This window comes from Jaculus jaculus, chromosome 8 (assembly GCF_020740685.1).
Source record: "Jaculus jaculus isolate mJacJac1 chromosome 8, mJacJac1.mat.Y.cur, whole genome shotgun sequence".
In the NCBI taxonomy this organism is placed as follows: Eukaryota; Metazoa; Chordata; class Mammalia; order Rodentia; family Dipodidae; genus Jaculus; species Jaculus jaculus.
The window spans coordinates 56,896,406-56,908,970 of NC_059109.1; the positions used below are offsets into that span (position 1 = coordinate 56,896,406).

At 41.9% G+C, this 12,565-nt stretch overlaps 1 protein-coding gene across 3 annotated transcripts in view; it reads left to right on the plus strand.

Annotated features, from left to right (window-relative positions):
* Znf106 (zinc finger protein 106) overlaps positions 1 to 12,565 on the plus strand; it is a 93,700-nt gene that overhangs the window by 22,470 nt on the left and 58,665 nt on the right. For 2 of the 3 annotated variants that reach the window (XM_045157596.1, XM_045157598.1), the window contains exon 3: positions 778 to 839. The exons of the other annotated variant lie outside the window; for it this stretch is intronic. In XM_045157596.1, the coding sequence (XP_045013531.1) occupies positions 778 to 839 (62 nt within the window). The remainder of the gene's footprint in view (positions 1 to 777; positions 840 to 12,565) is intronic. 3 annotated transcript variants of the gene reach the window in all.

The window sequence follows — 12,565 nt, forward strand, 5'->3', positions numbered from 1 at the left end:
CGCCCCCTTGTGCATCTGGCTAACGTGGGACCTGGGGAACCGAGCCTCTAACTGGGGTCCTTAGGCTTCACAGGCAAGCGCTTAACCGCTAAGCCATCTCTCCAGCCCTCTAGCCACTTTTTAGCAAACTCCATACACATGTGCCTCCTTGTACATCTGGCTTATGTTGGTTCTGGGGAATCAAACCTGCATCCTTAGGCTTTATAGGCAAGTGTCTTAACCGCTAAGCCAACTCTCCAGCCCACTACCTTTATTTTTATAGCTTTTTTTTCTTTTATGTGTGTGTTTGTGTGTGTGTGTGTATGTGGATGGGCACACCAGGTCTCTTGCTGATGCAAATGAATGCCAGATGCTTATGCCATGTTTTGCATCTGGCTTTATGTGCATGTTGGGGAACAGAATCTGGCCCAGTAAATTTGCAAGTGTTTAGCCACTGACTCATCTCTCCATCCCCCTTTTTTACTTTTCCACTCATGGGTCTCTGATCTGGTGACCCTCTCTCCATTTCTGGGTATTTTCCCCACTATCTTGGGGGTCTTTTTTTTTTTTTAATATGTTTTCTAATTCCCATTTGCTTTTAAAATAAAAACACACAAAAGAAAATATTGACAAAGAATTATTTAATATGAAACTGATGTCAGTATTAAATTGGGATGAATAATCACAAATGTCTGTGGCACAAAGAACTTAAACCCTAAATGTTAATTGAATGCTAACAAAGGAGGTTCCTTTCCCCACAGAGCAATCTCCCTTAATCTGCTCTCTTTAATTTTGAAGGAGATGGACGAACACATGCGGAGCATGTTGCATCACAGGGAACTTGAGAACCTGAAGGGCAGGTATGAGAATGGATGTCTTCAGTAAACTTGTGAATGTGGAAATCTGAGTGCTACAGTTCATTTTATAATCACTCAGCATGATGAATGTTGTCTTATGGCATTGAACTACTATTTAGAATTCATAACAATAGATTTCTGGCATTCAAAAGAGATTAAACCTTCATATCTTCATACATCTCAAATGGGTAGGCTGGTAGAATTCACAGCAACTTGGGCAGGTAGACTGTAACAGGTGAGTTGGGATGAGCTAGCTCTCTTACTAGTAAGCTGACTTATTCCTGTATAAGAACCTTATAACTAGAACATTTCATATGTTTGCATTAGCAAAATTATTGCATATAATAGACCTGTAGTGTGGTGGGAGTTGTTTGGGAAGTCCAAACACTGCTAAACTATATTGACTCTCAGTGTTAATGTTAACATTTCTTGAGGAGACAGATACAAACATCAGTTCATTCCAGATAGTACTCAGACAATAGGCCAAAGTAATGATTGCATCAAAACCCAATTTTTGTGAACCAGTGACTTTATTGAGGTTATTTAAAAGAGACTAGGTGATTCAAAGGCAACTATATTATGGAGTCCCTGTCCAGGTAACCTACTTCCAACATAATATAAGTGTCTCCCAAGATCATTTGCAGCTGGAATAATGGGATAAAATCCCAGTTGAAGGCCTTGTGGCCCTCCCCTCTTCCATCTACTAGGTAGTGTTGATAGCTGTATTACTGTGGTCATACAGATGGCTATCACTGTTGTTCCATGCCAAAATTATCATGGCTTCCAGAGCAAAGCATTGTCCACTCCAAGATGGTATCATGTTATGCTGCCTGGAGGACAAATGCCAGACAAGTTTGGAAAATCAAACTATTGATGTATTTAAGAATGACCTTTTGTGATGTAAAGCTTGAAATGTTTGACAAAAGAAATCAAATAAGAAAATAGATTTGAAAAATAATGTGGCATGTGTAATATATCCCATGTCTTTTTCTTCATGTGTGGCTCCTTTTTGGGGGGTTTTGACTTCTGTGAATTTGAAGTTTAGAGACTGGATAAATGGTAGTTTCTGTTAAGCTGACATCTTAAGTAATTCATTATTAAGGTATTAAGTTTATTATAACTTGTACAGTCGTATCTTTTATTCCATGTCTTCATGTATTTATGATCAAAACTTCTACTTAGTTCCTAGCTGAAGTCTTTTGGGAGTTGGAGCCTTGCAGGAAGAGGTGTCATTGGGGGTGGGCCTTGAGGTTTGTTAGTCCAGCCCCACTGGGTGTTTGGGGCTGGCTTACTTGGATAATTCCCTGCTGAGGATATGTGATGATGTGAGTCAGCTTCTTGCTTGTCTGACCATGATACAACTTCCCCTCAAAACTGTAAGCAGAATATTGGGTATGGTGATGCAGGCCTTTAATCCCAGCACTAGAGAGGCAAAAGTAGGAGGATCACTGAGTGTTTAAGGCCAGCTGGAACTACAGAGTGAGTTCCAGGTTAGCCTGGGATAGAGTGAGACCCTACCTTTGGAGGGGGGGGTACTGTAAGGAAAAATAAACTCCTTCCTCCCCTAAGCTGCTTCTGGCCTTTTGTTTTGTTCCAGTAGTGAGGAGGTAACTTATTGATGTGATAAACCTGACAATGTGGTTCTTGGTCTTTTAGAGCTAGTTTGTGGATAGAAGGGGAGGCTGTGGAAGGATTTGGAACTTTGAAGCCTTGCAGTTCTGTAAACAGAGCTTGATGGGCCATTCTGGTGAGAGTTTATAAGACCTAAATACAGAGAGAAGTATGGATTGTGAGGGCTTGGCTTGTGTGGTGGTTTGATTCAGATGTTTGTCATAAACTTAGGCATTCTGAATGCTAGGTTCCCAACTGATGAGGGTAGGCTTATGAGTATTACAGCCAGTTTCCCCTTGCCAGTGTTTGGCATACTCTCCTGTTGCTATTGACCACCATACGTTGACTAGGGGGTGATGTCCACTCTCTGTTCATGCCATCATTTTCCCCTGCCATCCTGGAGCTTCCCCTCAAGACTGTATGCCAAAATAAACCCTTCTTTTCCCCCAAAGCTGCTCTTGGTCGGGATGATTTCTGCCAGCAAAGTGAACCTGACTGCAAAAGTAATGTTGATACCAAGAGTGGTGTTGCTGCTAGACACCTAACTGTGTGGCTTTGGCTCTTGGGGGCTGATTTTCAAGAGGAATGTGGAGGAATTTGAAACCTTTGCCTAAGAGATGCCTTGCAGTGCTGTAAGTAACATATTGATGGACTATTCTGGTCAGCGTTGAAAGACTTGAATGCGGTAAGAACTATGAACTGTGAGGTGTGGCTTGTGATGGTTAGAAAGAGCTTTGTCTGGACTGGGCTAGAAGCAGTTTGTGTGAGAGGTTTACTGTTAGGCCCATGTCCTGAGAACTTATTCAGGGTTGCTTTACATAGAAATGGACTGGTGTGAGCAAAGGGATATGGCACAGAAATGAAATCTTTGGGTGAACTGCTGCCTGTTCAGTTGCAATAATGTGAGATTACAACCTTTGAGATTGGGACAGCTGAGCTCCAGTGGGCAACAGGAAGAATGAATGCTCAAGGAGTGTCCTGTTCAAAGTCTGCTTTATTCCCTCTGGATTAACAAATTGGCACCCCATCTGGTATTATTGTGTATAGAAATAAGAGGGTCATTGAATTTGCAATTCAGTCCTGTGTTTTGGAAATGGCCATGGGCAGTGTGAAGCAGGTTTGCTGGATGCTTGCACGGAGAGATTCCATGGAGCTGTGAGGATGGACCGTGGGTTGCAGTGGTTACCCCAGTATTTTGGAGATGCCAGGACTATGGAACAGCCACAAAACAAAACAAAACAAAACAAAAAACTTAAGAAAATAAAAATGCTGAGTGACTCAATTAGAGTTTGCCTGGAAAGTCACCTATGCCTTTTAGAGCCCAGAGGATTTCATCATGAGTCCCTCGTGTCCAAAATTGAACAGCAGGGTTTGATGTTTACTTACTTCTTTTTGTTTTGTTTTGTTGTGTTTTGTTTTCCAAGGTAGGGTCTGATTCTAGCACAAGATGACCTGGAATTCACTATGTAGTCTCAGGGTGGCCTCCAACCCATGGCCATTTTCTTAACTCTGTTCTTCCACATGCTAGGAATAAAGGAATGTACCACCTCATCCAGCATTTTTTTTTTTTTTTTTTTTTTGGAAGCAGATTCTCATACTAACCCAAGATGACCTGGAACATACTCTTGTAATGCCAGGCTGGCCTCAAATTTATGGCATGCCTCCTATCTCCACCTGAGTGCTTGAACTAAAGATGTGTGACACCATACCCAGATAATCCCTGATTATTTTCTATTTTACATTAGTTAAATCTTTCCTTGCTATGCCTAGTTTATATAGTGGGAATGTTTGTGCCATGTGTAGAAAGTATGTAACCTGTGTTTTGATGTTATGGGGCTTTCAATTAGGAGATTGTCTTGAGTCTCAGGTGATACTTTGGACTTTTTAAAAACTATTTTTTATTGAGCAGGGTGTGGTGGTGCATGCCTTTAATCTCATCACTTGGGAGGCAGAGGTGGGATCTCTATAAGTTCGAGGCCACCCTGAGACACCATAGTGAATTCCAGGTCAGTTAGTCTCTCTTATTTTGATGTTACTGTCTTTTTCTCCTATTCTCCTATTGCTTGGCACTGGGCAGTAATAGATGTCGAGGCCAATTTCTGTTTGGGCAGTTTGCTTTGTAAGGAGTGGTGTCCTTCTTTTGGCTCTTACATTCTTTCTGCCACCCCTTGCACAGTGGGCCCTGAGTCTTGGAGGGTGTGGTAGAGATGTTTCAGTGCTGAGCACTCCTAAAGTTTTTTTTTTATTTTGGCTTACAGTCTCAAGGGGAAGCTTCATGAGGGGAAAACATGGCCTGAGCAAAGGCTGGACATCACCTCTATATAGCAGGTGGGAAACAGCAACAGGAGAATGAGCCAACTCTGGCAGTGGGGAGCTGGCTATATAATATCCCTAAGCCCACCCACAGCAACACACCTCCTCCAGCAAGGCTCCACATCTCAAATTTCCATCAGCTGGGGACTAAGCATCTGGAACTCATGAGTTTATGGAAGACATCTAATTCAAAGCACCATGGTGGACTTTGAGGTTTGTTAATACAGCCCTCTGGGTGTTCAGAGCTGGCTCACTCAGATAATTCCTCCCTGCTGAGGATCAATGATGTGAGTCAGCTTCCTACTTAAACTCTTTGCTCCTATGACTTGCTTCTGGCTAAGTGGCATTATTTATATATATGTATATATGTATATTTTTTTTGGGGGGGGAGAAGGGGTAACATTCAAGTTTACAGATCCAGAGATGTTCCATCAATGGTGGAAGAAGCTGGTACCCTTTCATAGATCCAAGAGAGAGAAAAACCACCACTAGCCAGCAAACACCAAAAAGCAGCAAGAAGCAAGGACCCCTTCCAGCACTCACTGCTCTACACACCATTGGGCTGGATCCCATGATATGCTCCCTGTGACACCTCTTCCAGCCAGGCTGGAGACCCAAGGTACAAGCTTAATAAAACACCTTACGGGGACTGGAGAGATGCCTTAGCGTTTAAGGCATTTGCCTGCAAGCCCAAAGATCCAGGTTCGATTCTCTAGAACCCACATAAGCCAGAGCATAAGGGGGCACATGCATCTGGAGTTCATTTGCAGTGGCTGGAAGCCCTGGCAAGCCCCATTCTCTCTCTCTCTCTCTCTCTCTCTTTTTCTCCTCCTCCCTCCCTCTCCCTCTTTCTCTCTCAAATAAAATATATATATAAAAAAAACAAAACCAAAACACCTTATGGGCTTGGTGGCACAAGCCTTTAATCCCAGCACTCAGGAGGCAGAGGTGGGATCGCTGTGAGATTGAGGCTAGCCTTGGACTACAGAGTGAGTTTTAGATCACTCTAGGCTAGAGCAAGACTATTTCAAAAAACCAAAAAACAAACAACAAAAACAAAAACCACCAGTGTCCGTGGGGGGCATACACTCACACTTCATCTACCACAGCATGGGTGACTGAAAGGCAGCTGCATCACTGCAGAGTCCCAGCCCATCCCTGATGGTGACCTAATGGGAGCCACGTCATGGAGGACCCCCATTTATTTTTTTGTACAGGGTCCCATGTGTCACATGCTGCCTTGAATTTTCTATGTAGCCAAAGATGACCTTGATCTCCTGCTCTGCTCCTGTGGTTACAGGGAACGGTCACACAGAGATGGTACCAATGGTAAAGAATCAGAAAATGTATTCATGCCACATGGACTCGGGAATAACTTCCAAAGCCTGAGTCCTGAGCTCTAATAGCTCAGAGGTTTTTTTTAGTGTTTTTATTTATTTATTTATTTTTGAGCCGCGTGCACACACATGCACACACACACACACAGAGGCAGATAGAGTGGGTGCGCCAGGGCCTTCAGCCACAGCAAATGAATTCCAGATGCCTGCACCACCTTGTGCATATGGCTTACGTGGGTCCTGGGAAATCAAACCTGGGTCCTTTGGCTTTACAGGCAAGTGTCTTAACTGCTAAGCCATCTCTCCAGCCCAGCTCAGAGTTTTTAGTATAGCAGGCAATCTGACATCACCTTGAATTCTTTACACTCTTGGTGGGTTAAAAGTTTCTCAGTTCAGATGGGCATGGTGGCTTCTTTAATGCCAGAACTTGGGAGGCAGATGTAGGAGGATTGCTGTGAGTTCCAGGTCACCCTGAGACTACATAATGAATTCCAGGTTAGCCTGGGCTAGAGCGAGACTCTTTCTCAAAAAAACAACAACAACAAAAGTTTCTGAGATTACATTATTTTGGGACACAAACAGAAGGTTTCCTAGCAATAAATCAGCAAAACACCTTAGCAACAAGAAATTACAAATGTAGAACAGAAAGCTATTTGTTCATGGGTGTTTGGGTCATTGGCTGCAGTAACCAGACAACACACAAGCAGGTACAGCTCCCTGGTAAAGCTTGTGCAATAGAAGCTGTGTTCAGAGTGTCATCTGGGTTTGGTTTCTTTGTTAAGTTTCTTCCACCACCCTACTGTCTACATTTCTTGTGGTGGGATACAGATGTGTGCCACTGGCACGGTTCATGTGGTGATCAAACCCAGGGCATTGTGCATGCAAGGCAAGCACTCTATCAGCTGAGTGTTATCTCTAGCCCTAAAAGTAACTTTATTTATTTAATTTTTACTTTTTTGTTTTTTTAGAGAGAGTGAGCAAGAGACAGAGTTGGTGTGCCAGGGCCTCAGCTACTGCTGTCGAGCTCCAGACACGTTCGTCACCTAGTGGGCATGCATGACCTTGCGCTTGCCTCACCTTTGTGTGTCTGTCCTGGAGAGTCAAACATGGGTCGTTAGGCTGCACAGGCAAGCACCTAAACCATTAAGCCATCTCTCCAGGCGCTCCCCTGTTTCAAGTGAATGATTTTATTTGAGAGAGAGAATGTGCATGCCAAAGCCTTCAGCAGCTGCAAACAAACTCCAGACACATGCACCACCTTGTGCATCTGGCTTATGTGGGTCCTGGGCAATTGAACCTGGGTCTTTTGGCTTTGCAGGCAAACACCTTAAGTGCTAAGCCATCCTTCCAGCCTTTATTTATTTATTTTTTTATTCAGTGGAAACCTGGTGTGGACATATCAAGTATTGGTACCATCATTTCCCTCCTCCCTGCTCTGATTCCACTGAGGCTCCTCCTCAGTGGGATTGCTGGTATTCACTATGGGGTTGTGAGTTATGAGTTGTGAGAGCAGCAGTCAGTTATTGAGGGGTAGCTGGGGGGCAATACCTCTGGATATTCCCTCCCATCTAACTTTCTGAGAAAAAGTTTTATGGAAGATTCATTCTATGAATGCAGAATCATAAAAAGTAAAAGAAACTAAAAGTGTTTAGCCTGGCCCATGTTTAATTCCATTTTATCTCAGAGGAGAGTCAGTTGATAGTTTGGAATATATCTACCCAGACCTCTTTCTATGTGTTTATGTAAATTTAGGTATATGTATGTATGTTTGTGTGTGTGTGTGTGTGTGTGTGTATGTATGTATATGTCTACACAACATTTTGTTTTGTCTTAAATAACTGGACCACATTCCATTTTGTGTGTTTTATAGCTTTTTTTGTGTGTGTGCGTGTTTTTTCAAGGTAGGTTCTTGTTCTCGCCCAGGCTGAACTGAAATTCAGTATGTAGTCTCAGGTTGGCCTCAAATTCACAGTGATCCACCAACATCTGCCTCCTGAGTGCTGGCATTAAAGGTGTGTGCCATCATGCCTAGTTTAGCTAATTTTTTTCTTTCATACTCACCAACCTAAGTATGCCATGGAGATTTTATGGGCCATTTTCAGTTATTTAAATCCAAAATAATTGGGCTGCATCTGAATTGCCAATGTAGATATCATTTTACACATACTATTTTAATTTATTTACTTGAGAGAGAAAGAGGCAGACACAGAGAGAGAATGGGCAGGCCAGGACCTCTAGCCATTGGAAACGAATTCCAGATGCATGTGCCACCTTGTGCATTCAACTTTCGTGGGTTCTGTGGAGTCGAACCAAGGTCCTTTGGCTTTGCAGGCAAACACCTTAACTGCTAAACTATCTCTCTAGCCCACACATACTATTTTAGAGAAGTGCACATTAGTACCAATTTCCTCATGTTAAATTCAGTGCTAACAATTTCATAGCCCTTAACAAATAGAGAAGGCAGCCACCAGCAAAAAAATTATAAACTATGTTGGGCTGGTGAAATGGCTTGGCGATTAAGGTTTATGTGTTTATGTAAATTTGTGTGTGTGTGTGTGTGTGTGTGTATGTGTGTGTATGTATATGCTTACACAACATTTTGTTTTGGCAAAGCCAAAGGAACCAAGTTCAGTATACCAGGATCAACATAAGGCAGATGCAGAAGGTGGCACAAGCGTCTGGTGTTTGTTGTGGCTGGAGACCCTGACACACCCATTGTCTCTATTTGCCTCTTTCTCTCTCTCTCAAATAAATAAAAGTAACTATTTTAAAAACCTATCTTAAAAATATAATAGCACATAAAGTTTTGAAAATCATTTATTAAAAAGCCAGGCATGGTGGTGCATTCCTTTAATCCCAACACTCGGGAGGCAGAGGTAGGAGGATTTGTGAGTTCGAGGCCACCTTGAGACTGCATAGTGAATTCCAGGTCAGTCTGGGCTAGAGCAACAATCTACCTTGAAAAACCAAAAAATAAAATAAATAAAATAAGTTTATTTATTTATTTATTTATTTTTTTTTTTCTTGTTTCTGAGGTAGGGTCTCAGTCTAGCTCAGGCTAGAATTCACTATATAATCTCAGGGTGGCTTTGAACTCACAGCAATCCTCCTACTTCTGCCTCTCTCTCAAGTGCTGGGATTAAAGATGTGCACCACCACACCTGGCTTGATGTTGTGAGGTTTTATTTTAATTTTTAAAATTTTATTTATTTGCAAGGAGAGAGATAAAATGAATGAGATTGGGCGCACCATGGCCTCTTGCTGCTGCAAATAAACTCCACAAACTAGCACCACTTTGTGCATCTAGCTTTACATGGGTACTGGTGAACTGAACTCAAGCCGTCAGTCTTTGCAAGCAAGCACCTGAACTGCTAAGCCATCTCTCCAGCCCTTTATGATTTTTTTTGTTTTTGTTTGTCTTTGTTTTTTGGAGGTAGAGTCTCACTCTAGCTCAGGCTGACCTGGAACTCACTCTGTAATCCCAGTGTGGCCTCTTAACTCACAGTGATTCTCCTACCTTTGCCTCCAGTGGTAGGATTAAATGCATGAGCCACCATACCCAGCTATAGCCTGTTCCCCCTTGCCAGAGATCTCATTCTATTTCTGCTGTTTTCCACATACTGTGACAGAGGTGATGTCCTTTGCTCATGTCATGCTTTCTCTTGTTTTGTGAAGCTTCTATAAGGCAAAATAAAAATTTCCTCTCATCAGCTGCTTTTGGTTGGGTGCTTTGCCCCAGCAACACGAAGGTAACTCTAACAGTTGACTCAGAGCATTATTGTAAGGCCAGTCATCACTTGTTTGTGCCATTAGAACAAATAGTCATCAATTATTCCTATTCCCTACTTTCCTCAGTGTATGACTATTTCATTTGGATTTCATGTTTAATTATTGGCTCTCTGATGTTTCGGATTTCTGCATACTTTTGTATATATATATGTATATTTTGTTGTTATCTAATCAAAAATTTTAAAATATGCCCCGTGTGGTGGCGCATGCCTTTAATCCCAGCACTTGGGAGGCAGAGGTAGGAGGATTGCCGTGGGTTCAAGGCCACCCTGAGATTACAGTGAGTTTCAGGTCAGCCTGAGCTAGAGTGAGACCCTACCTCGAAAGACCAAAATAAATAAATAAATAAATAATTTAAAAAAAGAATCACAAAATATGCTGGGTGTGGTGGCACATGCCTTTAATCCCAGCACTGGGGATCAGCCCGAGCTAGAGCGAGACCCTACCTTGAAAACCAAAGAATTAAAAAAAAAATTGTAAAATCTGTTGTTAAATTTTAAATGCCTGTTTGAGAAGTAATTTGTCCTCTTTGGTTCATAATTATGTACATCTGTTTAGATATGTGATATATAAGTAGTTTCTCTAGATAGAAGCTGTTAGAAAGCCTCAAATCTTTATTTGCCAAGCAGCTGTTGTGGTTTAGTTAGAGCAAGCTTAATAAGGAAAAGCTTATGCAGAGAGTATCTTAAGACAGCCTTTCACACATGAGAGGAAATAGTTTGGTAACCGGATGAAGCTAATTTAGGCCTTTCAAACACCCTGTGGAAAATTATTGCCTTCATTAGCCATGAAGCAAAAGTAGTACATTTTACCTATAATTATGTGTTTACATAAAATATTTAAACCAATTACTGAATAAGAGTTGAAAAGAGGGATTTTGTAAAAATATTTTTTATGTTTTTCAAGTTAGGGTCTCACTGTAGTCCAGGCAGATCTGGAATTCATTCTCCAGGCTGGCCTTGAACTCTGAAAATTCACAGTGACCTCAGCTTTCTTAGTGCTGGGATTAAAGATATGCACCACCACGCCCAGCCAAAAAAATTTATATATATATATATTTTTTTATATTTATTTCTTTGAGGTAGGGGAGAGAGAGAATGTGTGTGTTCTAGGACCTCTTGCCACTGTAATCAAACTCCAGACACATGTCACTTTGGGGATACTGGGGAATTGAACCCCAGTCATCAGGCTTTACAAATCTCCCTAGCCCAAGTGCTTTGATTATTGGCATTCACTGACCTGTCAGACTAGGAAGAGGGATTTTGATGGTTTGAACATGAGAAAAGCAGTATTCAGATTAACATTCTATAAGGTTTTAGGCAAACAATATTTGTCTATGACTAAGACATTTTCCATGGTTTCAGACTTTGCAAATTTGAATTTTTGTTATAATACAAATAACATCTTTCATTTGTTATTAAATGTTGAAAACATGGTTTCCAAAACACCATATGTAGAAGCATGATCAACTGTTGTGTTTTAACAGATTTTATGGTTGCTTATGATATTGAATTTTTAGAAGTAGCTGTCTTGTTTCACATGAAGTTTATCTTATTTTAAAATTAGATTCCAAGGCTGGGTAGATGGCTCAGTGGATAAAGTTGCTACTTGCAAAGCTTGTTGGCCTGGGTTCCACTCCCCATACCCACATAAAACTAGGGGTACAAAGTGGTATATGCACCTGGAATTGATTTACAGTGGCAAGAAGGTCCTGGTATACTTACGAGTCTAGTGCTTGTGCTGTAGCCCTTTCTCTCTCTCTTTTTCTCTCTCTGCTAGCAAGTAAATAAATTTTTTTTTAAATTTTTATTTATTTATTTGAGAGCGACAGAGAAAGAGGCAGAGAGAGAGAGAGAATGGGTGCCCCAGGGCTTCCAGCCACTGCAGACTAACTCCAGACATGTGCGCCCCCTTGTGCATCTGACTAACATAGGTCCTAGGGAATCAAGCCTCCAACTGGGGTCCTTAGGCTTCACAGGCAAGTGCTTAACTGCTAAGCCATCTCTCCAGCCCATAAATAAAAATATTTTAACTGGGCATGGTGACACACACCTTTGATCCAAGTATTGGAGAGCCAGAGAGGCAAGAGGGTCACTGTGAGTTCATGTCCACCTTGGGACCAGAGAATGAGTTGCAGGTCAGCCTGGGCTAGAGTGAGACCCTCCCTTAAATTTTTTTTTTCTTAAAGCACTAGATTCCATTAATAAGAAAAATATTAAGGGATTTTTTTGCTTTTTTTGTTTTTTTGAGATAGGGTCTCAACCTAGCCCAGGTTGACCTAGAATTCACTCTGTACGCAGGGTGACCTTGAATACATGGCAATTCTCCTACCTCTGCCTCCCAAGCGCTGGGATGAAAGGCATGCACCATCACACCAGGCTAAATTAACGGATTTCTAAAAGCCAGGCATGGTGGCTTACTCCTTTAATCCTTGCCTCTGAAGGTGGAAGCAGCCTGGGCTACAGAGTTCCAGGTCAGTCTGAGCTAGAGTGAGACCCTGGCATAAAAAAGTACAAGATTTGCGACAGGGAAAATGGGAGAGGCGAGGGAATTATGATTTATTGTATAAGTATGGAAGCTGTCAATTAAAAAGTTTAAAAGCAGGGAGTGGTGGTTCACACCTTTAATCTCAGTACTTGGGAGGGAGATGTGGAAGGATCACCGTGAGTTTGAGGCTAC